Source organism: Neofelis nebulosa, chromosome 12 (assembly GCF_028018385.1).
Source record: "Neofelis nebulosa isolate mNeoNeb1 chromosome 12, mNeoNeb1.pri, whole genome shotgun sequence".
NCBI classification, from domain to species: Eukaryota; Metazoa; Chordata; class Mammalia; order Carnivora; family Felidae; genus Neofelis; species Neofelis nebulosa.
In genome coordinates, this window is record NC_080793.1 from 92,309,033 (window position 1) to 92,332,860 (window position 23,828).

A 23,828-nucleotide genomic window follows, 5' to 3' on the forward strand; every position below is an offset into this window, starting at 1 on the left:
AGTGCCGCCTGGCCGCAGACAGCTGGCCCCTGGGGCGCCCAGAGCCTCTTACGTGGGCAGCAGTTTCCCTGGCCTGTGGGGGAGGGGCGCCTGCCGGTCCTTTCCCTGCCCAGACGGCCTGGGCGTGGGGCGTGTGCATGCGCCCCCCGGACTGAGCAAACTGGCCAGGGCCCCGGCCGCGTCCCCGTGCAGGGGCACAGCCCGACGGCGGCCAGGAGCCCAAGGCCCCCACCCGCTTGTCCTGTGCTATCTCCGCTCTGCCCCCTGCTGCAGAGAGGTCCTCCCGGCCCTCCCCGTGCCCCCCAGCCTGCCAGAAATACTGGAAAGGCAGACAGGTGTGTATCTTCAGTGCCCAGGACGGAGGCAGGGGAGCCCCATGAGCTGTGTCTCAGGGGGGCCAGAGCAATGCAGGTAAACTACCAATTAGCAGATAAAAATAACGGCGGTACAGGAGGTCCTGCCAGCGGGGCTGTGCCCAAAGCGCCTCGTCGCCACCCAGCCTGGAGCCGCGACCCAGCGCCGGAGGCCACGGGCAGGTCACACCGAGGCACCAAGGGATGGGGCTCGGCTTCTGTGTCTCCCACAAGGTCCCGTGGCGGCACACGGCTTACAAGGTTCACCAGGCCTTGTAAACAATCCCTGGACCAGCTTTGAAGGGAGGGAGTCGTGCCCCAGGAATCTCCCCAGGGATGCTGCAGGGGGAGGGGGTGCTGGGCACTGCTCTCGGGGCGCCTCTGACTCTGGGAGCCAGGTGAAGAAATGCACAGCGCCCCGAATGATATAGGACACGATGCCCACAACAGCTGCCCCGAGCCCCGACCCTCCGGGAAAGTGGGCATCGTGGGGGGGGAAGGGGGGAGGGTCAGAATGCACAAATGGGAGAGGCGGACCAAGCTGAGGCTGCCAGGGGGTGTCAGGCTGACGGCCACACAGATGTGACTCCCAGGGAGTGGGGGTCCTTTGGGGGAAGTGCAGGTGCAGGAAGAAAATCAGCATCACCCACATTCAAGAAAGGGGAGACAGAGCCAGCCGTCCCTGGGCCGCCACCGTGGTGACCTTCACAGCTCTACAGCGTCCCCACAAGAAGAGCCTGAGTGAGCTCCGCGGATGGAAGAGGGGACAGGGAGAGGCTGGAACTGAGATCCAGCAGTGGGTGTGCCCTGGGCAGGGGCAGGCGTCAGCTCTCCCGCAGGCGCTCCCTGGAGCCCCAGGCCCCTCTCCACGGGGGACAGACCACTCTGCAGAGAGGGCAGAGCACCGCCCCCCCCTTTGCCCACAGGCCCCGGAGAGGCTGTCCCTGCCCTCCCGCAGATACGCTAAGGGCAGAGCGGTCTCGCCGAGGCCAGAGCTGGTCAGCCAGGCACGCGGGCTCTGGAATCTGCTCTCTGCGCCAGACGCTGGTCCAGGGCAAACAAGACAGGCTCCCTGAGAGCCCTGAGAGCTCAAGTTCTCCCTCACTAATTTGCTAACCTGTGCAAGACTGAGCACGAGAATGAAAGCCACCAACTTGCAGCTCAGAACAGAATGTACTGTTCACGGGCCGTCCGTCCATCATCTTACCCCGTATTCCAGAAGGCTCAGTGTTCCATAATATAATCGTTCAGTGGAAACCAAGCGTTCTGGCCATTACTTTTTCTGTACCAGCTTGTTTATTTGGAGTAATTTGCAGTCCTGAAAGAAGAAAAAAAAAAAAAAAAAAAAGCAAGTGCTAGGGACAGAGATTGCCTGCAGGAAGAAATTGGTTTAATGGTTACCCTATGGGAAAAGGCAGACCTTTGGGCTCCTTCAGCTTTGACACAGAATGGTCTCCTTGCATTTTTACGGGACAGAGGTCAGCCTCCACGGGAAGGAGCAGAAGCAAGGGAAAGAATTGCAAAGCATCAGGGACTGTGTGCAGCACGTGGCCCGTGGCTCCGTGGTGGCAGCATCAGAGCAAGACCGGAGCACAGGAGCTGTCACCCTGGCTGGGCGACAGCCAGGCTCTCTCAGAAGGGAAGGGAATACAATTGAGAGAAGCACTGCCGGTTTATTTCCCAGCGCTCGCTATTTTAATAGCAAACTGGTGGGCACGTTTGCAAAGCTCAGGCAGGATGCAGCAGGCCAGAGAGTATGGGAGTTCGGTCTGTCCCTCGGGAGCCTTGCCGCTCTCTGAAAGGGTGACGCAGCCCCTTTCTTTCCACTCGCCCTGGACCATCTGAGGTTGACACGGCAAACCCTGCTGACCTGGTTAACAGCTGGGGCGTCCGGCAGGTCTGAGTGATTGAGCCTCACAACAGAGAGCCAAGGAGATATGTGTCGCACCTGTGTGTGTGCATTGTGTGTGCATGTATGTGCACCTGTGTGTGCATATGTGCGTGCACCTGTGTGTGCATTGTGTGTGCATCTATGTGCGCACCTGTGTGTGTGCATTGTGTATGCATGCACCTGTGTGTATGCATTGTGCGTGTGCGTGCATATGGATGTATACCTATGTGTGTGCATATGTGTGTGCATGTATGTGCACCTGTGTGTGCATATGTGCACATGCACATGGACATGTGCATGCAAGTGGTATGCCATGTATGCATTGTGTGTGCACGTGTGTATTTGTGTGCATGCATGTTGTGTGCATGCGCGCACATGCACACGTGGGTACGTATGTGTATGCACAGGTCTGCATGCATATGTTGTGCACGTGTATGTTGTGTGCATGTGTGTGCCCATGTGTGCATTTGGGGGCGTGCATGTGTGTGCACATGTGGGAGGAGGAAGCTGCTAGTAGAACAAATTTGGGGACCCCAAAAACCGGAATCCTATAATTGGGAGACATTGAGACCCGGCTGGCTTCAGTTCTTTGTTTAAGGGCAAAGAGTCCCCAGGTTCCGAGAGGCGCTGAGTGACTGAGGCAGGGACCACCACCAACAACCCACCCAATGTCAAATCCAGGGTCACCTAGCACATTGGGCCCCTCTGCACCCATGGGCCCTGTGTAAGGTCAAGTTCTTTCAAATGTGGAAATCAATGCTCAGAGAGGTAGAGGTTTCCTGAGGCCACAGCTGGGAAGCGGCCAATGCTCAGGAACTCAAAAGCAGCCTAACCCCTCATCCCACCCAGGGCTCCGGCTCCATGCCCAGTAGGGGCCAGGAGCCGGGACCAGCCCCTGTCTGATCATGGGGCCGGCACCCCTCCCCTTTCTCCATGGCCACCTCCATAGGGTCCCATCTGCAGGGGGACAGACCCCTCTGCAGCCAGCTGTCGGCCAGACCTGGAGCAAATGGGAAGTCCCGTTCAGGGTAACTTCGGGACTAGCCCCCGGGCCCGGGGGGTGCCTTGGGGGCTCAGATGTCCTCCACAGACAGTGCTCAGCACTACCGGAGGCTTGCTGGAAATGAGCTGTCTGCAGTGAACCGGAGCTCAGGATCCACACAAGACCCCCACACATAGGCAGGCACTTCCAGGTTCAGATGGCCACTCTCCCTGTTCCAAGAAGACCCACCACCTGAGCTGCGGTGGCCAGGGCCTGCTACCACTCCCTGAGGTGGCTGAGCCACGGGGCTGCATGGCCAAGGGAGGAGTTGGTACCCCAGTGCATATGGGGGAGGGGCTCCTGGCAGGGGTGCAGGGCAGGGGCGGGGGTGCTACCGCAGCGAGAGGGACAGGGAGAAGGGACCTCTCTCCCTGCACCCCTCCGTTGGCCAAGTCCTAGGAGAAGCCCATGTGGTGCCCTCCTCCCATTGGATGAGCCGTCCTGGATGCACAGAGCCCGGAGTTGGGGGCCAGGAAGCCAAGCACAGCGGGACCTCAGGCCAGATTCCAGATTGTAACATTGAGCATGTTAATTGATACTTTTTTAAAAGGTTTTTAATGTTTATTTTTGAGAGAGAGCGAGACAGAGCACAAGCGGGGGAGGGGCAGAGAGGGAGACACAGAACCTGAAACAGGCTCCGGGCTCTGAGCTGTCATTACAGAGCCGGATGCCGGGCTCGAACCACAAACTGAGACATCATGACCTGAGCTGTAGTCGGAGGCTTAACTGACTGAGCCATCCCTATTAATAGGTGTCCCTATTTATTGATACTTTTATTTGCAAACCTAAGTCTTTGTATGAAACTGTATCACTTTTCCCACTGGAAAGGGCAGATGGTGAGTTAACAGAGAAATCCTATCCTGGATGGGATTTGAGGCCTCTTCCTCCTTGGGACCAATGGGCCCTCCCTGCCTCACTCCATAGCAGGGGGCTCCATGGAGGTGTGGGTCCCTTGAACCTGTGGGCACCCCCTCTGCACCACCTCACAGCCCCAGCCCCGAGCCCATGCACCGTTTGTCTAACAGATGCTCGGACCATGCAGATGTTTCAGATAAAGGGTTTGTCTTTCAGAAATTTAAAACCATCTGCTCCCTGAAGGAGTACCTGGCGAGAGCTGGGGCCAGGGTGGGGGCACAGGGAAGTCAAGCCCCAGACGCTGTGCTTTTGGGAAACAGGGTATAGCTGAGGAAGGCTGGAGACAGCAGGCACTGGGGCACACGGGTATGGGCCTGGCGGCTGGCCTGGAACCCTCAGGGGGGCCTGGGGCCTGGCCTGGAACCCTCAGGGGGTCTGGTGCACAGCCTGGAACCCTCAGGGGGGGCTGGGGCCTGGCCTGGAAGCCTCAGGGTCCTAGGGCCTGGCCTGGAACCCTCAGGGGGGCTGGGGCCTGGCCTGGAACCCTCAGGGTCCTAGGGCCTGCCCTGGAACCCTCAGGGGGCCCTGGGGCCTGGCCTGGAACCCTCAGGGGGGTCTGGGGCCTGGCCTGGAACCCTCAGGGGGGCCTGGGGCCTGGCCTGGAACCCTCAGGGGGTCTGGTACACAGTCTGGAACCCTCAGGGGGGCCTAGGGCCTGGCCTGGAACCCTCAGGGTCCTAGGGCCTGGCCTGGAACCCTCAGGGGGGGCTGGGGCCTGGCCTGGAACCCTCAGGGGGGCCTGGGGCCTGGCCTGGAACCCTCAGAGGGGCCTGGGGCCTGGCATGGAACCCTCAGGGGGGCCTGGGGCCTGGCCTGGAACCCTCAGGGGGGGCCTGGGCCTGGCCTGGAACTCTCAGGGGGGACTGGCGCCTGGCCTGGAACCCTCAGGGGGGTCTGGGGCCTGACCTGGAACCCTCAGGGTCCTAGGGCCTGGCCTGGAACCCTCAGGGGTCCTGGGGCCTGGCCTGGAACCCTCAGGGGGGTCTGGGGCCTGGCCTGGAACCCTCAGGGTCCTAGGGCCTGGCCTTGAGCCCTCAGGGGGGGCCTGGGGCCTGGCCTGAAACCCTCAGGGGGCCCTGGGGCCTGGTCAGGAACCCTCAGGTGGGGCTGGGGCCTGGCCTGGAACCCTCAGGGGGTCTCGTGCACAGCCTGGAACCCTCAGGGGGGGCCTGGGGCCTGGATTGGAACCCTCAGGGGGGGCCTGGGGCCTGGCCTGGAACCCTCAGGGGGGCCTGGGCCTGGGCTGGAACCCTCAGGGGGTCTGGTGCACAGCCTGGAACCCTCAGGGGGGCCTGGGGCCTGGCCTGGAACCCTCAGGGGGTCTGGTGCACAGCCTGGAACCCTCAGGGGGGCCTGGGGCCTGGCCTGGAACCCTCAGGGGGTCTGGTGCACAGCCTGGAACCCTCAGGGGGGCCTGGGGCCTGGCCTGGAACCCTCAGGGGGTCTGCTGCACAGCCTGGAACCCTCAGGGGGGCCTGGGGCCTGGCCTGGAACCCTCAGGGGGTCTGGTGCACAGCCTGGAACCCTCAGGGGGGGCCTGGGGCACAGCCTGGAACCCTCAGGTGCCAGGAAGGGCCACGTGGACCATGACTACCACACTCACGCCAAGATGCTGAGTTAACCCCTGTGCAGAGCTGGGTGGCAGGTCTGCGGCCGGATTTGTCTCTGTGATTTCTAACGTCGTGGTTGTCCCAGAGAGGAGACGGTCCCAGCAGACCGCACGGCCGCTCCCCACCCGCTGCAGCATCACGGCCCATCACATTTTGCACTCCACGTGCTCTTTCTGTCAAAGTGGGTTCTAGAACCCACGAGGGGCTCGCTGGCTCAGACCAGACTGGGACACCTCTGCAAACACTGCACCCAGAACCACCCTCCCGGGATCCGAGCTCCCGTGTTAGGAGTGGGCCTGGGCTCTAGTTAGCCGGCAGAAAGCACAGAGCCTGCTCTGGGGGTCGCAGGGGGAGCTGGAGCCCCGGCTTCCAAGTCCTGGCCCTTCCCAGCCTCCCGCCAGGCCCCGCAGGTCTCCTCAAGACACCCTGGATGAAGGACAGCCTCGGGCAGCACAGAGACAGCGAGAGAGCCATGAACCCCCATCAGCCCTGCATGACACACGTGAAACACCCAGCCAGGTTCAGGGCCATTGGCTCCGCAGGGAAACTGGGACAGGTGCCAGGGGAAGTCCCTCCAGAAGCCCCCGGCCCTGCCTTCCCTCCAATACCTGCGGGTGGGTCTCCCCGGGCCGGGCCATCCTGGGCAGGGAGGGCAACACCTTCAGAAGCCCCCTTGCCCGTCCACGAACACCCCTCATCCAGGTTGACCCTTACAGCCGGTCCTCAGGGGATGGCAGCCAGTCCCTCCTCCTGCACAGGACGCAGTGCTCCCCGCTCCCTACAGGACAGACAGTCAAACCCTCCTGCCACTCAGCCCCGCTCAGGGTCCCGCCACCTGCTCCCTCCTCTTCCTCCATCCTTCAGGAAACTGGCGCTTCTCACTGCGTGTGTCTTCCTACTGACAAAAACAAATGTGTTGCTTCCTGTAAAATATAAGGTCTCCAAAGCATCCAGCATCTCGACTCCGTTCCCAGAACGGGCTCCTGGCAAACGCACTCGATGCTCACGAAGATCGTGCTGAAGAAGACGGAAGGACAAACCCATGCCCCGTCCTGCAACAGACCCCACACCAGTGTCCCCGCGTGGATGGCTCACTTCTCCCTCTGCCATTAGACATTCAAAGCACAGCCCTTGCCACTATGTCCAGGCACCGCGTTGGAGGCAGAGTATTTCAGAGGAAACTCTGTCCCTCTCCATGAAGGACGCTCAGGCTTGTAAACAGACCTCCATAGTATATAGGAGAGGCTCTGCAGGGAGAGGAGGCGGCCTGCAAAGTAGGGGGAGGCCCCGCCCGATGTGGGGAGCAGGGCAGGGCCCCGAGGGCAGCAGGAATGCTGTGGTCTCCGTTATCCACGGGGTGACAGGGGTGCCACCATGATACCCGTTTTGTAGGCAGGTAACTGGAGCCAGTGATCAGGAAGGTGGGGTGACAGCAGAGGTCAAGGCCGGCACAAGGGGTCTCAGAGCCAAGATCTGAGGGGGTGGGGTCTGTGCGGAGAGACAGGGATGGAAAGAGACGGTGTGGAGACACGGGAGCATTGCCACAAGAAATGCAAGAGAAATGCCTCTGGACGCTCCGGGAGCCTCTCCCCGTTCCTTGTCATTGTCTGGGCCCCCACGGAACCAGCACAGGAGCGATTTGCAGAAACCCCGGGCAGAAATGCACGCACAATGGTTTTCGGGGCGTCTTCCCACAGCGGTCCTCACCCTGCCTGACCTACTGTCCACCCCCTCCTTCCTGGGGTCCACGCTTCCCTTCCTGTGGGGTGGGGGTGGGAGGTGGTACAGGGTCCCAGGAACCGCTGGGGTCTTGCTGAGAAACAGGACACTTTCTCCAGCCTGTATCTTTTCTTTCAACTTTGCTTTTCACTGTTGGGTCGATGTTCCCACTTAGAATTCCATTGGCCTGTGCTCTGCCAGAATAGAAACGCAACAAGTTTGGGGTGCCAGGGTGGCTCAGTCGGTTAAGAAGCATCCGACTTCAGCTCAGGTCACGATCTCACGGTTTGTGAGCTCGAACCCCATGTCGGGCTCTGTGCCAACAGCTCGGAGCCTGGAGCCTGCTTCGGATTCTGTGTCTCCCTCTCTCTGCCTCTCCTAGCTTGTGTTCTATGTGTCTCTCTCTCAAAAATAAATAAACATTAAAAAAAAATGCAACAAGTGTAAATCTTCTTCCTGGGTTATTCTCACTTGGGGAAGAAAAGTTGTGCACGAATGTGGCCCCGGGCCACTGTCACAAAGACGGGGTAGCTGAGGAGTCCGAGCCAAAGAGCTGAATCTCTTCCACCCCCTCGCCACACAACGGGGCTGATGTCTCCAACCCGAGACCGGCCTGGAGCCCTGAACGGCTGAGTCCTGTGAATCCCACCTCCCCTCGAGGTGAAGGAGTAAAACCACAACTAGTGTGCGGCATGATGAAGAAATGGCCCGTGCTTGTAGGATCCGCGCCTGCTCTGGGGAAAGAAAAAGAAAAGCTTTTACATCCTTTTGACGCTGTTTCCTTAACTGACCTTGCTTTCCAGGACTTGGCTTTCAGACCCCACCGGACGTTCCTGTATTTCACTGACCTGCTGTCCCACGTCCAGAGGCTGGAGAGGCAGAGAAGCGTGTCTTCTCAGAGTAACGTGAAGCCACGGCGGCATCAGGAAGTTTGGCCTTAACCAGAAGACGACACTTCCAGACCGTCAGGCCAGGTTCCCACCGTCACGGGCAGGTAGATCCGTGCTGCTCCCATCACATGCTCCCAGCCACCGCCTTCCCTCTGGAGAAGCCTCACGTGCGGCCTTTGGCACGTCGGTCAGCTGGGCCTGGGACGGACCGGCCACCGTGGGGGCCAGACAGCCCTCCGCCAGCCTTGGAAACGCAGGTCTATGGGGCATCGGACACAACTGGGACCCCCTAAGAGCTCACCAGCAGCAGCCACTTCACCTACCCGAGGTCACTTTCTCATCGGCAAAATGAGGGATAAACACCAACTACCCCGAATGGCGCCCGGAAATTTTCCTGTGGGGGAGAGCGGGCCAGAAACGGGTCAGGACTGGACACCTGGACAGAGCCGGCTCGCAGCTCAGGGTCTCCCTGGACCAGAACTCGGGCCTTAAATCTACCAGCCCACCTGGCGTTCTGTGATCTGCAGCAAATGCCTTCATTAACTTTCAAGTACTATTGTCATTAACATTCATGCAGCGCTTTCCGGGCGCTGTCTGTGTGGATCGCCTCCGTGTGCCCGTGATCGCCCGCTTATCTACGCATTACCACTTGTGGTTGTTGGAAGTGTGGAGGCAGCACTGTGTCACAGCACCGTCAGTCTTATCACCTGGGTATCTCATTGTAATTGCATAAAATCCCATTCGTCAAAAACAAAACAACAAAGCAAAACAAAACCAGCAGCTTTGGGGTTTGCACTGTCCAAGCGTGCATTTTTTTGCCTGCAAATTCTCCTAGGCCCTGAGGCTCCAGCAGGCACCCTGGCTGTGAGTTCCCATCCAAGAAAGCCGAGTTTCTTAAGAGTTGCCAACTGACTGGTCTATGAGGGGTCAGGCGGCCAGCAGGGGTGTCTGCCTGCCCGCTCTGTGCAATGTTCTGTAAATTCACTCACCAAAGGGCACATTTTAAAGTAATTATGCCCCATTTGTGTTTACTATAGCCTGCTGTGGCAAATGGTCGTTTGCCAGGATGCACGCTGGCGTAGACATACGCTCGAGGTTCTGAGAAGCAAGTAGGTAAAATATTAACGAAACTCAGGCACACGCACACACACACACACCTGAATTATTTCACTGGGCCTCTGTCTCATCAAGGGGGAAACGTCTCGAAGAGATGATAAATGTGAAACAGAACACTTTCATTCTGAGAAGAATAATTAAGCTCGAGCAGTCCTCTTTTCCTGTGAAGGCTTCCAGGATTTGGAGAGAATTTAAAAAGTGGAGCCCCGGGGCGCCTGGGTGGCGCAGTCGGTTAAGCGTCCGACTTCAGCCAGGTCACGATCTCGCGGTCCGTGAGTTCGAGCCCCGCGTCAGGCTCTGGGCTGATGGCTCGGAGCCTGGAGCCTGTTTCCGATTCTGTGTCTCCCTCTCTCTCTGCCCCTCCCCCGTTCATGCTCTGTCTCTGTCTGTCCCAAAAATAAATAAAAAACATTAAAAAAAAAAATTAAAAAAAAAGTGGAGCCCACCTGGGACAGCTGGTAAATCGGGAGAACTTTCTGCTTAGGAAAACGATACACCATCCCTCCTCTGCCCAGAAGGCCCCCTGGGCTGCCAGGCAGCTTGCTAACAGCAGGCCAGCCCCATGGGCATTTCCCCTGCCGGACGCGGCTCCGGCCAAGCAGAGAGGCGCAATCAGGACGTACTGGCCTAATAAAAAAGATTGATTCACTCCGGACATCTCCCCCCACCCCCCGGCTCCTGGATGTTTCTCAAAGAAGGTCTTTGTGGAAAAGCTTTAAATTCTTTTGCTTCCACAAGTGTTTAAATGGGATTGTGAACACAGCCTCCTAACTCCGTGTGGGCAGAGAGCACTCGGAATAGCAGGTAACAGAAGCCGGCTCCACTCACAATGGCTCACCCCGTTTGTGTCGACGATGTCTTCCCATTTTTGCTCAGATCTTTTAAGTTCTACCACAGCCGTGACAGAATGATGACTCATGCTTAAACACAGGCATCATGTCATCCACGATATTAATACCGTGGTGACATTGCCGTAAGCGCCGAGCCTTTAAGAGGAGAAGGTTCCCGAGAGCATTCTGCCACCATCCTTGGGGACCACAAAGGGCAGCGGCTGCACGAGGCAGCGTTCATTGTGCAGGAGGGCGCAGCCTGCATCCTGCAAGCCGCTCTGATAAGCAGCTGTCAGCAGGGAGGGGGCTGCGGGCAGGAGAGGGGGAGGGGAGGGAGAGGCCGCTGTTATCAGGCTGGATGGCCAGCCTTTGGCTGCTGCCCTGATGTCTTATCTCAAGTATGCTCCTGTCTTGCAAGTTTAAAAATCTCCCTAAAAAGAGAGAAATGGGGGCAGGGCTCGAGTTCGGCCCTAACACGCTCCAGCGCCCCTCCCCCATTCCCAGCGCCCCAGGAGCCCCTAACTCAGCCCCACCGGAGGATGATAGGTGCCAGGCAGTCCCCGGGGGGTCAGCGATCACCTGGAACCCTGCACACCGCTTCCCCCTCGGGCAAGGACCCCCTGCCCTCAATAAAGAGAAGAAGTTTGTTTCAGTAAATTTATTGTCAAAAACTCAAAGGTGCAGCAGCATAATCCTTCCGAAACCCGAGCGTCGCCCGGCCCGCTGGTGCACAGCGGTGCTGCTCAGTCCGACGGAGCTCCTGCAACTGTCGTCCAGGCCTCGCCCGCCTGGCCTTTCCCCTCCTTCCTGTCGAGAGCGCGCAGGCTGCTGAGTCACGCCTGCCCGGCCGGTGCGTCCTTCCCGGCCCCCGTGGCCCACGGCCCGCCTCCGGCCTTCCCGGGCAAGCGGCCACTCCCCACACTCGCAGAGTCCCGGGCTGGGGGCCAGACTTGCCCCTGCCGCCGCCGCCGCCGCCGCCGCCGGGCCCCTCCTGCAGGGGACCGCCCCTCCTCGCAGCTCTCCACGCAGCGCTCCGGTCCGGCGCCCCACCTCCGAGGGCGCGTCCACAGAGCCAGCCGCGCGCTAGGCGCCCCGGGACGTCACCACGTCGATCAGACCAAGGCCCCCTCCGGGCTGTCACTCGGGGAGGGTGATACTGGGCACCCAGTCGTTGACACTGCGGCTCTCCTCGCAGAACAGGCTGAGCTTCTCCAAGGCGGGGTCCTTCCACGCGTCCTCATTGGGGTTCTGCGGGCAGAGCGCAGAGGTCAGCCTGGCTGGACGCCGGCCGCGGCGGGGCGACACCCGGGCGGAGGCGACACTCACCGAAATGAGGATGCAGTGTAGGTCTCCCGACGCGGCCTCCTCGTCGCCCGCGCCCACGATCGCCGCCAGCCGCTGTACGTCGCCCACGCGCACGATGTCGATGTCGTTCTCGCAGCAGAACGCCTGGATCAGCGTAAAGTGGATCTGCAGCGCGATGTCGCCCTCGTCCTCCTCGTCGGCGGCCAGCACGCAGAAGGTCACGTTGTCGGGGTCCCTGCGCGGGCGGGGAGGGGGCGGTGAGGGCGAGGCGGCGAGCCCGGGGTGCCCCGCCGCCGCCGCCGCCGCCCCCCCCCCAGCCCCCGGTCGCTCCCACCCGGGGCCGCGTCCACACTCACACGTTCAGGACTTTGGCGGACTCATAGACGCCGGCGGTGAGACAGCCCTGGCGCTGTGCCGACAGCAGCAGCTCGTGCAGCGCTTTCCCGGCGCCCTGCATCCTGCGGACGAGCCAGCGCCGTGAGCGGGGACTGGCCAGAAGGCGCGGCGGGATCCCCCAGCCCCGAGGACACACCCCGGGCACCCCAGCCGAGGACAGGCACCTCGGGCGCCCCGGCTCCCGCCCAGCGGCTTCCCACCCGCGCGGCTCCCCGAAGGTGGCCGCCCGACCGGCTGCGTCCAGTACACTGCCAGGCTCCCCGCGCCCCAAGACATCGGCGCCCGGCGCCGACCCACCTGGCGGTGCTTTCGGGAACCGTGTCTTGGCCGCGGATTTCCTCCAGAGTCATGGTTCGGTCGGCGAGCAGCTAGCTAGTTATCCACGAAAGGAGCGAGGGGCGCGGACGCGGCGGGCACCGGGAGGCTGGGGCCACCCGGCGAGCGCACGGCTGGCAAGTGCGCCCCGGCCCGCCGCGCGCCCTTATATAGGCAGGGCCGCCCCGCCGCCAGCTGGCGCTAGGCTGCGCGCCCATTGGCCGGCGCTCGCTTTCTGATGCAAATGAGGCGGCGGCCGCGGCTCGTGCCAGAAGGCCACGTGGGGAGGGGTGCGGGGGATGACAATGCCTCAAATCTGCCGCTTTTGTCCGGGTGTTACCAGGCAGACTGGAGCCTGCAGATTTCACTCGCCTTTTTGTTGTTTTAAGTCCTTAAAAGGAAAAAGTTAAAAAAAAAAAAATCTTGCTTGTTAATAGGACGCTGTAATTTGTGAAATGCACCTTTGGAGAAACTAAAGATTTGTTTTGCACTTATTTTTGTTGCTACCTTTTTCTATTTTCTTCTTTACTTTTAATTTCAAGTTTAGCAGACTGTTGCTTTTAAACCGGAACTTAAAGTATAAAGCACCCAGCTCGGGCTTTAAGCTTGCAAAGGGCCTCAGCACAGCTGCCTCGGGCGACAGCGCGAGTCCGCCGGCCAGGCCTCCCCGCACACTCAGCGCCCCGGCCCCGCCGCCCTGGAGGGTCCCAGTCGACCTCCCCGCCCGCGGCCGAGCGCTGCGCTGCGGGGCGCTGGGACGCGCGAGCAGATTGCGGCCGGCGCACGCGGCTCGTTTGCATTTCTATGGAGAGCGCACAATAGCGGAGGTCTGGCGTGTGGCGGTTTGCAGGAGGGACAATCGAGGCTTTCTCTTCATAGCGACACTGTCCACCTGCCGCAGGGTGGGGCTGCTAGGGCCCCGCCGCGCGTGGGGGTCGCGGGGCTGCCCGGCGCGTGGAGGTCGGGCCACGTGCCGCTCCTGCGCGCCTGGGTGCGCATCCCCAGCAGGGGCGCCGCTTTGCATGTGATTCCCAACCCCCCCCACCGAGTCCTCCCACGGGGCTCTGCACTGTCTACGCAGCCAGGTGCGCTCCGCAGGGACCGGGAGCTCTTGTCCCCAGGGGCTTGAAGAAGGCAGCTCTGGATCCCTTTCCCGGAGCGCCACCTACAGGCTGTCCAGAAAGACTCGCGCTACCCCCGCCCCCACTTCCGTTGGCTTCTAGGGGGTTGGCCCTGGCGGGTCCGCTGAGCCCCAACCCAGCTGCGCACTAATGGAAACCAGAGAAAGGGCTGCGCAACCCACCCCGGGGGTGGGGCGGGGGGAATGAGGACAAAAGGACACTCCGACCTAGTCCTGATGGAGGCAGAGCCCAGATTTCTTAGGCTATTTTGAAATGTTTTAATGGCTTAAATATACGTATATAACAAGCTTGTTTGCCACTTATAACAACTAAAGCTAGAGGAGGTACACAGCCCCTGCTGTGAGGTCACCGTTTGGGGCCCGTAAGCCAGCACTTGCAGACTGTCCATGGACAGCATCACTTACGCTGTCGCGCCGGGGTGCGCTTCATGGCCCCCTTTTCTAAGATCCTGGAGCCTGCACGGGGATTCGCAGCAAGCCCAGGCGCTGCTGCTAAACTTCTAGAAAATGGACGACAGAATGAACTGGCGGCCTGCACACCCCCCAGTGGACTTAGACTCTGCGAAGGCAGGGCCGCTTCCGGGATTCGGAGAAGCCTGTGCGTGCTCACCTCCTGTCCCAGAAATCCCAGGTGTCTTCTTCTAGTGGCGAGAGCCAGGCACCTGACGCCTTCACTTGCTGCTGCTTCCTTTCCTTCTTTGCTGGTGGTTTGCAGAATGACGGTATGTCTTGATATAAAATGTTTATTTTTAAGGGACGGAGGTTTAGGTATTGATCTTTTTGTTTGTATTAAAAATCTTAAAATGTATTAATTCCAGGTCCCCAGGAAATGTTGCAGATAGAACTTACCGCACATCTCACCCCAGCCTCCCCAATTTATAACAATACAAATCTGGGGGGCATCCGGTCTTAGCCCCTCCTCCTACAGGAAGGCCACTGGACAGGCCTGGCTGGGGAGGGGACGCGGCGGGCGGGGCAGCATTTCCAGGTGGCACTGAGCCAACCTGGAGGAAGAGGGCTGACAAGCCCGTGGGCCATTCTCCTCTGCTCACATTTTTAGGGTATTTGGTTTCAGGAAAACCGCCTTTCTGGTATGCCATAGGATATGGCTTCACACGGATATATTCGGTCAGTCCAAACGGCCGCAAAGCCCTCATCTCAACTGGGAAAGAGACGTCTTACCTGGAAGCCAATTTGGCCTCCACGAGACCCAGCCACCACCACCCTGGGGTCTAGACAAATGCAGGAGCTGTTGGGTCTGCCGTTTCCCCACCTACTGGTGGGACTACCGGGAGAGGGGTAGTGCCCGAACCCATCCCGGTTACCACATGCCCCACCTGCTCCCAAGCTACGTTCGGCCAGTGACTCAGCCCGCTGGAGCCCCAGGTCCTAGGACGCTGTGATGTCATCCCAACTCCCCGTGATGGCACCCCTAAGCCTTCCCTGAGCCTCAATAATGAGGGTGATAGTGACTTTATGAAACACACATCCTCAGGGATGCTCTGTTTTAAAGACCCTTTGGGAGGTGCCTGGGTGGCTCAGTCAGTTAAGCATCCGACTCTTGATTTCAACTCAGCTCATGATCTCTGTTTGTGAGATCGAGCCCCACATCGCATTCTGCACAGACGGTGTGGGGCCTGCTTGGGATTCTCTCTCTGCCCCTCCTCTACTCATGTTTTCTCTCTTTCAAAATAAGTAAATATTTTCTTAAAAGACCCTTTGGAAATGTTAATTAGCTATTTTTGCTAACACAGTCTCTCACGGCCTGACTACGATGTGGGAGAGTTGTCGCTCGCTGGGGGATGGAAAGAGGTGGGCTTCGAGTGAGCAGTAAACCTTATGAGGTAGCCCTTGCTGCAAAACTTATTTACTTCTAGAGTGAGCACGTGGCCATCAAATGGCAAGCCAGTGGCCAGTGGCCGTAGGACACAGGGTTCCTTGCACGCAGGGCTCCTCTGGCCTGTGGCTCGTCTCGGGGACAAAGTCAAAGCCAGGTTTCCAAACCGGCTGCTCTCACAGAAAATTCTGCCTTTCCAGCTTCTCTTGGAAAATGGAAAGATTTGGTCCCCATGTGCCTGCGGTCCCCACCCCCACCCCCACAGTAACCATCAGCTGGAGGGACACGCACAGGGGCCTCCAGACTAGGCGGCTCCTCTCCGGTTCACCCAGCTGCTTTGCTCCTTTACATCATCTGCTTCCGCCCTTGCAAACTTCAAACAGAAACAAGTTTAGGGGCACCTGTGTGGTTCAGTTGGTTAGGCGTCCGACCTCAGTTCAGGTCATGATCTCATGGTTCGTGGGTTCGAGCCCCGCGTCGGGCTCTGTGCTGACAGCTTGGTGCCTGGGGCCTGCTTCGGATTCTGTGTCTCCCTCTCTCTCTGCCCCTCCCCCACACATGCTCTGTCTCGCTCTCTCTCTGTCTCTCAAAGACAAATAAATGTTAAGAAAAAAAAAAAGAAGAAGTTTGAAAAACAAAATAAAAGGGCCAGGTTCTTAGAAAATGACCTCGAATAGGTTAGGCACCATTTGTGTCGCACACTGGGTGGGACTGTGTCTCGTGTGGGCCCAGGGCTCTTGGAGCAGTCTGTGTTGACCCCCTTGCAGAGGGTCCAGGGGTTCCACTTACCCCCACCCCACCCTATTTATCCAGCCCCTTCACAAGGCACAACAGGCCTCCTGGGTTTCAAAGAAGTGTTGGGTTTTTTCCCCAAAACTCACAGATGGCAGTGTGGGCATGAGTTGGTGACAAAACTTCATTAACTCAAGAAAGAAACCAAATCTTTGTGCAAAACACACACCTATTAGCTAAAACCCAGCAGCAGCGTCTCAAATGCGCCCGGTGTATGGGGCACAGGGCAGTGACGCCCCCACCCGCCGTCACCCCGGGGAGCTATGCGAGACCCTCACCCCACCCCAGGGAGCGTCACTGGATGGCAGGTGCGACCGAACGGGAAAACAAGAAAGGGGAATCCCCACGGAGCACCGGCCGGACGTCTGTGGTCAGCCCGTGTGTCAAGAGGGGTTTCTGGAAGGAGCGGTTACTCACGGCTCATTGAAACCCCTGAAGCCCCTAGAGGGGTGGGGGCGGGCCATTCCTGCGCGTGGCACTTTCCCTACCGTGAGTAAGCAATGGTCGGTGACACATGTCACAGCCGCAGGCAGTGACAGCAGGTCTCACCGTGGCTGCGCTCCCCCGACCCCGAGAAGCCCACAGATGTGCTGTCCTTCCCGGCCTGGCCGTGTGCCCAGACTTCGAGCCTGGGCCCCTACCCCCATCCCGCGGAAAGAAGCCCTGAACGTTTGCCTTTCAGGGGCCTCCCTGGGAGTTTCTAAAGGTCACGCCAGGTCACCATTTGGCCCACACTCCGCTCTTGTTTGGGGGGCAGGGTTCTAAAATGACTTACAAATTCGCTCTGACTTGTTTGTGTAGGTGGGAGCCCCAGACGCGGCCCAAACGTCACATGGCGCGCCCCCACCCTGCCCCCCGCCCCACGCCTAGTCTCCGTAGGCGACGAGCTGGTGTTTAACTCTCTTCTCTAACAGCACACGGGAAGCCCTTATAGCGTGCAGTGCAGTCTGGGCATGTACGGCCACCAACTTCTGAACGGAAAGTCCCCCTTTATGTTTGAAGGACGATTCAGAGCAGGTGCGTGAGCACCCAGAAAAGGGCCTTGGATACTCAGGCGGCGAAGTTAGCACCACAGGTTCAAAGGCGGGTTTTGCTGCTGACTTAGCTTTACCTTGAGCAAAAGGTTAGTGCGTGATTTCAAGGTAGAGAGAGTCCCTGCTTGTCCTCCTGTCGAACCCACAGTTCTTCAGTCACCTGAACAAGGGCGACGGAACGTGTGCATCGCAAGGAAGTGTTCGCTGGGGCGTTCCTTCCTAACAGTGGGAATCGGAAGCCACCGGAGGAGGCAGGCGGTATACAGCAGGTGGTCCTGAAAGAAACATTACGGGGTCGTAAGATATGCTCCGGAGACGATCTCATGACATGACGAAACCTCAGACAAGGGGCCGTGTGACTGCAGGGGCGTGTGCACATCAGTGCACCTGACTCCAGCTACTCAAAATATCCAAACAGAAACCCCGACTGCACCGTGCAGCGCTGGGATTGTAAAGATGGGTCATCCTCTTCTTCGTGCTTTTGTGCAGTTAAACGTTCTGCGACTCCATCGCAGGTAAGACAAATTCAAACTTCTCACGGAGAAGAGACTCCGCTCCAGCCACCATCCCCCTGACTCGTGCTCTGGGCATCGCGCAGAGGAGCGATGCTGGCCATATGTCTGTCACGAGATCAACAAGGCAGACATCCGCGAGGCTGTGTTTCCAGGCAGGGCGGGGCAGGGGGCACGACCTTTGACCGAGCTGCCCCTCTTGACACCGGACTCCGGTCCATTCTGTTCACAGCGGAGGGGAAGTGGTTGTTAACTCCGGAATGACCCAGAGAAAGTCTCAGATGTGCACTGAGGGCACGAAGGAGAGACAGCCATCAAACTTACCCGAGGTCGCGCCTTCCCGGAGGCATGCAGGTGGCCGCCACGCCCGTGTTAGCAAGTAGCCACGGATAAAATTCTTCCACTTCCCTTTTGCGAAAATGCCTGCTTCCCAGAAGTAAGTTACAGCAATAAATTGTGAAGATTGCTTCCGCTGTTTACATAACCTGGAATTCTAGAAATGCAAAATATTTACATACACTCAAGTTATTTTAGTGACGCTTCTACGTGCAATTCCGTTTTTCAGTGTTGAATTTCACCCACATGAGAAGAACAGAGCGGGAGCCTTGGCCGGCTCAGTCGGTAGAACACGTGACTCTCGATCTCCAGGTTGTACGTTCGGACCCCATGCTGGGGGTAGAGGTTACATTAAAATGCAATCTTGAAACATTTTTATACATAAAAATAAGAAGCAAATCTCGAGTGTGCTATCATTAGTGGTGTTGGTGTTACGGTTTTATTCAGCAGATTTTTTATAGGGCTGGCTACAGGTCAGGCACTTTAAAAACATCCCTGAATCGTTAGGTAGGTACTATTGTCACATGAGGAACCCTGGGCACAGAGAGGGCAAGCAACCTACCTGAGGTCACACAGCCAAGAGGTGGCAAAGTGGGGTTTTGAACTCAGACCAGCTGGCTCTGGAGCTTGTCGTGAAGAAGGGAGAGACAAACTTCTCTGTAAAACCTTTTCTAGAGCTTTTGGGGCAAACCGTGTGGTCCACGAAGGATAAGGAGACTAACAAGTTTTCGAAAACCTGTCTGGCTCTCCTTAGGAGCCCTGACCTAGTGCCTGTTGGGGTTTCGTGATTGGAGTGTGGTGCCATCTAGTGGTCGGAAAGAATACAGCTCCGAGCTCAGTCAAGCAGTATCTTCGTTTTCATCTAAACCCTTGTGTGTATCCCGGAAGCCCGTGGGCTCTGGCCACACACAGTTGACGGTGCGCAGAAGCAGCGGCCCCGGCAGCAGGGAGCCCTGGCCCCGTCCTGCCATCCACGTGTTTGCCGCAGGCAGTGTGGACCACCCTCATTGAGAGAGCAGAGCCGGCCCCCAGGAACATGTCGGTGGCGATGCCCCTGCCCGCCGTACAGGTGGAAAAAGTGAGGACCGGCGTCACACAGCTAGTGACAGAGCTGGGATCCTAGCCGCCCCGCTCCAGACCTCGTGCACATCTCAGGTTCATGCTGCCACACGCACGGGCAGGACCTGGACTGTCTCCGAGCAGCAGCCCTGAGACACGGCCCCAAGCCTTCACAGGGAAACCCGGTGACTGGGACACCTGCTTCCTTTCAAATCAGGGATGCCGTGACGCCCCACATCCTTCAGCGTTCTGAATTCCCTACGCGGCCACATGACACAAGCTGACGCACTATTTTTTCTTACAAACTCTTAGACGATATCAAACCTGAAGGGACCTACAAGGTAGCTTTCTCCAAAATGCTGCCAATCTGGGACACACACGGTCCCCCACATGCCAGATGATGGCGGCTCCATGGACTGGCGCGCCCCTGACTTGTCCACCTCCGTCTGATTCCTCCCTCGATAGTAATGGCAGCCCCGGGCCCCTCCTCCCACAGAGCCGTCCCACCAGAGTCCCTGCCGGAAGGGGCAACCGCATGGCCCAAGCTGCCCGTCCCCCCCTCCCCATGTCTCCTCCAGGGCACAACAGCAGCCTGAGCAACCATGTTCCTCTGCCGGGGATGATTTGTGTTTGTGGCTGCGTGTGTTGTTGCAACACAACATGTCAGCCCAGCAGAGACCAGCTACCCCCAGTCACTCCACTCTGCCAGGCAGTTGAGACAACGCTGTCACCTTCCAGAGTGCAAACCCATTTGGGACCCCGTGACCCAGAAACCATGGGGGTGTGTGGGGAAATGCGTGTGTGGAGCCTTCGGAGACTGGCTCTGAGAAAGTGAGACCGTCCACTACATGGCCCTGCCCTCTTCAACCCTCGGAAGCCAGTGTCACCTGGGGTGGTCAGCTCAGAGGTCCTCCCTGCTCAGAGAACAAGGGTGCTCCCTGTTTACAAAACAGGGGTTGTCCCTCCTCCCAGGACAGGGGTGCTCCCTCTTCCAGGACAGGGGTGCTCCCTCCTCCGAGGACAGGGGTGCTCCCTCCTCCCAGGACAGGGGTCCTCCCTCCTCCAGGACATGGGTGCTCCCTCCTCCAGGACAGGGATGCTCCCTCCTCCAAGACAGGGGTGCTCCCTCCTCCCAGGACAGGGGTCCTCCCTCCTCCAGGACAGGGGTCCTCCCTCCTCCCAGGACAGGGGTGCTCCCTCCTCCCAGGACAGGGGTCCTCCCTCCTCCCAGGACATGGGTGCTCCCTCCTCCCAGGACAGGGGTGCTCCCTCCTCCCAGTCAAGAATGTTCCCTCCTCCCAGGACAGGGGTCCTCCCTCCTCCAGGACAAGGGTCCTCCCTCCTCCCAGGACATGGGTACTCCCTCCTCCCAGGACAGGGGTGCTCCCTCCTCCAGGACAGGGATGCTCCCTCCTCCAGGACAGGGGTCCTCCCTCCTCCCAGGACATGGATGCTCCCTGCTCCCAGGATAGGACACTCCCTCCTCCCAGGACGGGGTGCTCCCTCCTCCAGGACAGGAGTGTTCCCTGCTCCCAGTACAGGGATGCTCCCTCCTCCAAGACAGGAGTGCTCCCTCCTCCCAGGACAGGGGTGCTCCCTCCTCCAGGACAGGGATGCTCCCTCCTCCAGGACAGGGGTCCTCCCTCCTCCAGGACAGGGGTCCTCCCTCCTCCAGGACAGGGGTCCTCCCTCCTCCCAGGACATGGGTGCTCCCTCCTCCCAGTCAAGAATGTTCCCTCCTCCCAGGACAGGGGTGCTCCCTCCTCCAGGACAAGGGTCCTCCCTCCTCCCAGGACATAGGTACTCCCTCCTCCCAGGACAGGGGTGCTCCCTCCTCCAGGACAAGGGTCCTCCCTCCTCCCAGGACATAGGTACTCCCTCCTCCCAGGACAGGGGTCCTCCCTCCTCCAGGACAAGGGTCCTCCCTCCTCCCAGGACATAGGTACTCCCTCCTCCCAGGACAGGGATGCTCCCTCCTCCCAGGACAGAGGTGCTCCCTCCTCCAAGACAGGGGTCCTCCCTCCTCCAGGACACGGGTGCTCCCTGCTGGCAGGACAGGGGTCGTCCCCAGTCCCAGAGGGTGCTCCCTGCCATGGCTGAGCTCTGTAAGGTGTCCTAAGGGATGACCGTGTGCCCCAGAGCTCCCCTGTGCTCAGGAGGGGGAGGGCAGGCAGGCAGCCGGCTCCACCCCAGCCACGATCAGTAGTTGAGCGCCTACCGTGTGCAAGGAGGTGTTTACGGGCTCGGACCTCAGGAAGTCCCACGTGCAGGGGGGCAGGGGAGGCGTACCACCCACCGAGCACCTCCCGACCCCGCCAGCCCTCACCACCTCCCTCTGCAGCCCAGGCAGGAGCTCTGCGAAGCCGAGGCAGGGCTGGGAGGGGCGGGGAAGCGCCTAGGAGAGGCTCGGGAGTTAGATGGGTGACGGCGCGGGGGTGGGGGTGGGGGTGGGGGGCTCGCGGGAGCACGGGCACAGGGCTCTCCACGTGCGGGCAGACTGTGCCGGCGCCCCCGGGACAAGTAGAGCTCGCAGCAGCTTCTCAAACTAGTACCGGGGGAACCCTACCCAGGCCAGAAGGGACGGTGGCTTCAGACCAGCTCCATTTTTAAGCAGGTTTGGGAGGCGCCATTGGAGGAAGCCTAGGTTGGGCGCGCCTCGGATCCCAGACTTACTTGGCCTCAGGCCCCCTGTGTGGACCATAAACTCCAGGTTCCATGGGACACAGGCTGGGGGCACAAGTGTCCCCAGTGTCTCCCAGCCCTAACACTGAAAGGGGTTCATTCGCAGAAGACGGCACTTCTCCAGGAGGCATCCGCACCCCCATCTCCTGGACGGGGGACCCGGGGTGAGCCAGGAGGCCGGCATCGTAACACCCCTCAGGGGCTTCTGCCCTGCTCCCATCTGAGAAGCCCTGGGCTCGGGGAGCCTCACAGCAATCCCCACATCAAAGCTGGGCTCGGGGAGGAAGGGTCCTCCAAAGGCGACGAGAGGAGTAAAGGACTTTCAGGGGCGTCCCTGGAGCTGGCGGTGGTCACGCGGCCAAGCCCAGGGGCGTCCTGCAGGGTGACAGAGGGCCCCCGTCCCGGGCAGGGCCCCCAGGGCCACCGCCCTCCCTCCTGCAGCCCGGGAAAAGCCAAGAGGGACATTTTGGCACCCTGTCACCACGCGGGGACAGAGATGTTTCCTCCCGTGGGGAGAGCACTGCAAACATCAACGTCAGACGGGCTCAGCCGGCCAGGAGCGCAGCCCAGACCCCAGGGTCGTCTGCAGCGCGAGGCCTGTAGGGAAACCGTGGCCCCCACCACGTACTCGGGACGCAGAAGTCACCACAAGACACCGCCCTCACCCTGCGTGCAGCACGCACCCTGATGGAACTTTTATTGCTGGAAATGGGGCCAAAGTGGGCAGAAGTAACAGGGCGACCCCTGTACCCTGAGGTCAGTGGCAGCTCCTCAGGTCACACCCAAGGGACAGTCTGAGGCTGAGGCCAGCTGTCCACTCCCCACCATCCATGCCTCTCCCCCCCAGGGCAGGGGCCGGTTGCATCACCACCACCGCTGGGGGGCGTTTTGCAGGCCTAGTGGACATTAAAGACAAAGTCTAGTCTAGCACTTTCTGGACTGTGTCTTAAATGCTAGAAGGCTTCGGCTGAGGGCAAGGGGTGTCTCCACCCTGAACTCTCTCGCTGAGACAGTCTCCCTCTAACTCCAGGGCTGTGATATTTGGGGAGAGTTTCTGTGATCCCAGTCTGAATGCATACAGACGCGATTTCACACGGTAGTGTTAACTCAAACTTTCCGAAGTTCTTTGGGAAGCACAGGCATGTTTGCAGGACGAAGGCATGGAAGGGGGATGGAGGGGCACAGAGGGCCCAGGCACTCCGGCCCAGAGCCTCTCCCTCGGTCGACGGCCAATCACGGTCCAGAACCTGTGCGATGGGTCGTTCCTGGGACGTGGCTCCGTGGGCCGCAGCCACATCCCCTCCCATCTTCGGACACGGAAAGGTTTGTGGCTGTTCACCTGAGGACCCGCCAGGAACACTATGCACTCACTATATACACAGCACCCGTGGAGCACTGACAGGTGCACAGTCCTCTTCCCAGTGAGGAAGCCGCGTGCAGCCGGCAAGAGTCACTGCTCCCGGCCTTCCTGTGAACCGTCCTAGGGGGACTCCACGCCCCAGTCCTCCAGCCAGCTAGGACAGGCCACACCGCCACCTGGGCCACACCAGCTGCACTGGCCACGCCAGGCCGCGCCAGCCACACTGCCTCTGGGAGCATCACAGGAATGCCAGCTGCTCACAGAGTCACCGGATGAGACCAGATTCCCTCTGGCCGGATGGACCCCTTCCCCCCGTGGTGGGGGCGTCAGCGGGGGGGGGGGGGGGTGTCCGGAACAGCATCAGGTCAGCGTGTGCTCGCTCACACTTGCCCACCGGCCACTTCCATTTCAGTTGCAAGACGGTGCCGGGCACGGGCCTTTACCCTGTGGGATCAGGTGCCGCCTTCAGGCAGGTGGTGTCAGAACTGAGCTGAACTGTAGGACACCAGCTGCTTGTCGGTTGCAGAGGGAGGGCACACACACATTGGACTTGGGGGTCCGAATCACCAGCCGTGAGTCAGCAGTCGTCTAGATGCTGTGGTGCCCGGGAATCAGAGAACCAGACCTGCTCAGGTAGCCAATGAATTTCTGAGATGATCACCTCACCAGCGAACGGTGCTGACACGGTTAGCT

The 23,828-nt window shown here is 59.6% G+C and overlaps 1 protein-coding gene across 1 annotated transcript; it reads right to left on the minus strand.

The window, feature by feature from the left end:
* Window positions 1-11,009: 11,009 nt before the first annotated feature.
* GADD45G (growth arrest and DNA damage inducible gamma) lies at window positions 11,010-12,541 on the minus strand. Its single transcript, XM_058695887.1, has 4 exons — window positions 12,365-12,541; window positions 12,028-12,129; window positions 11,693-11,906; window positions 11,010-11,614 (listed from the first exon to the last, which is right to left on the minus strand). The coding sequence occupies exons 1-4, from the start codon at window positions 12,415-12,417 to the stop codon at window positions 11,504-11,506; spliced, it is 480 nt and encodes a 159-aa protein (XP_058551870.1). The 5' UTR covers window positions 12,418-12,541; the 3' UTR covers window positions 11,010-11,503.
* Window positions 12,542-23,828: the final 11,287 nt, after the last annotated feature.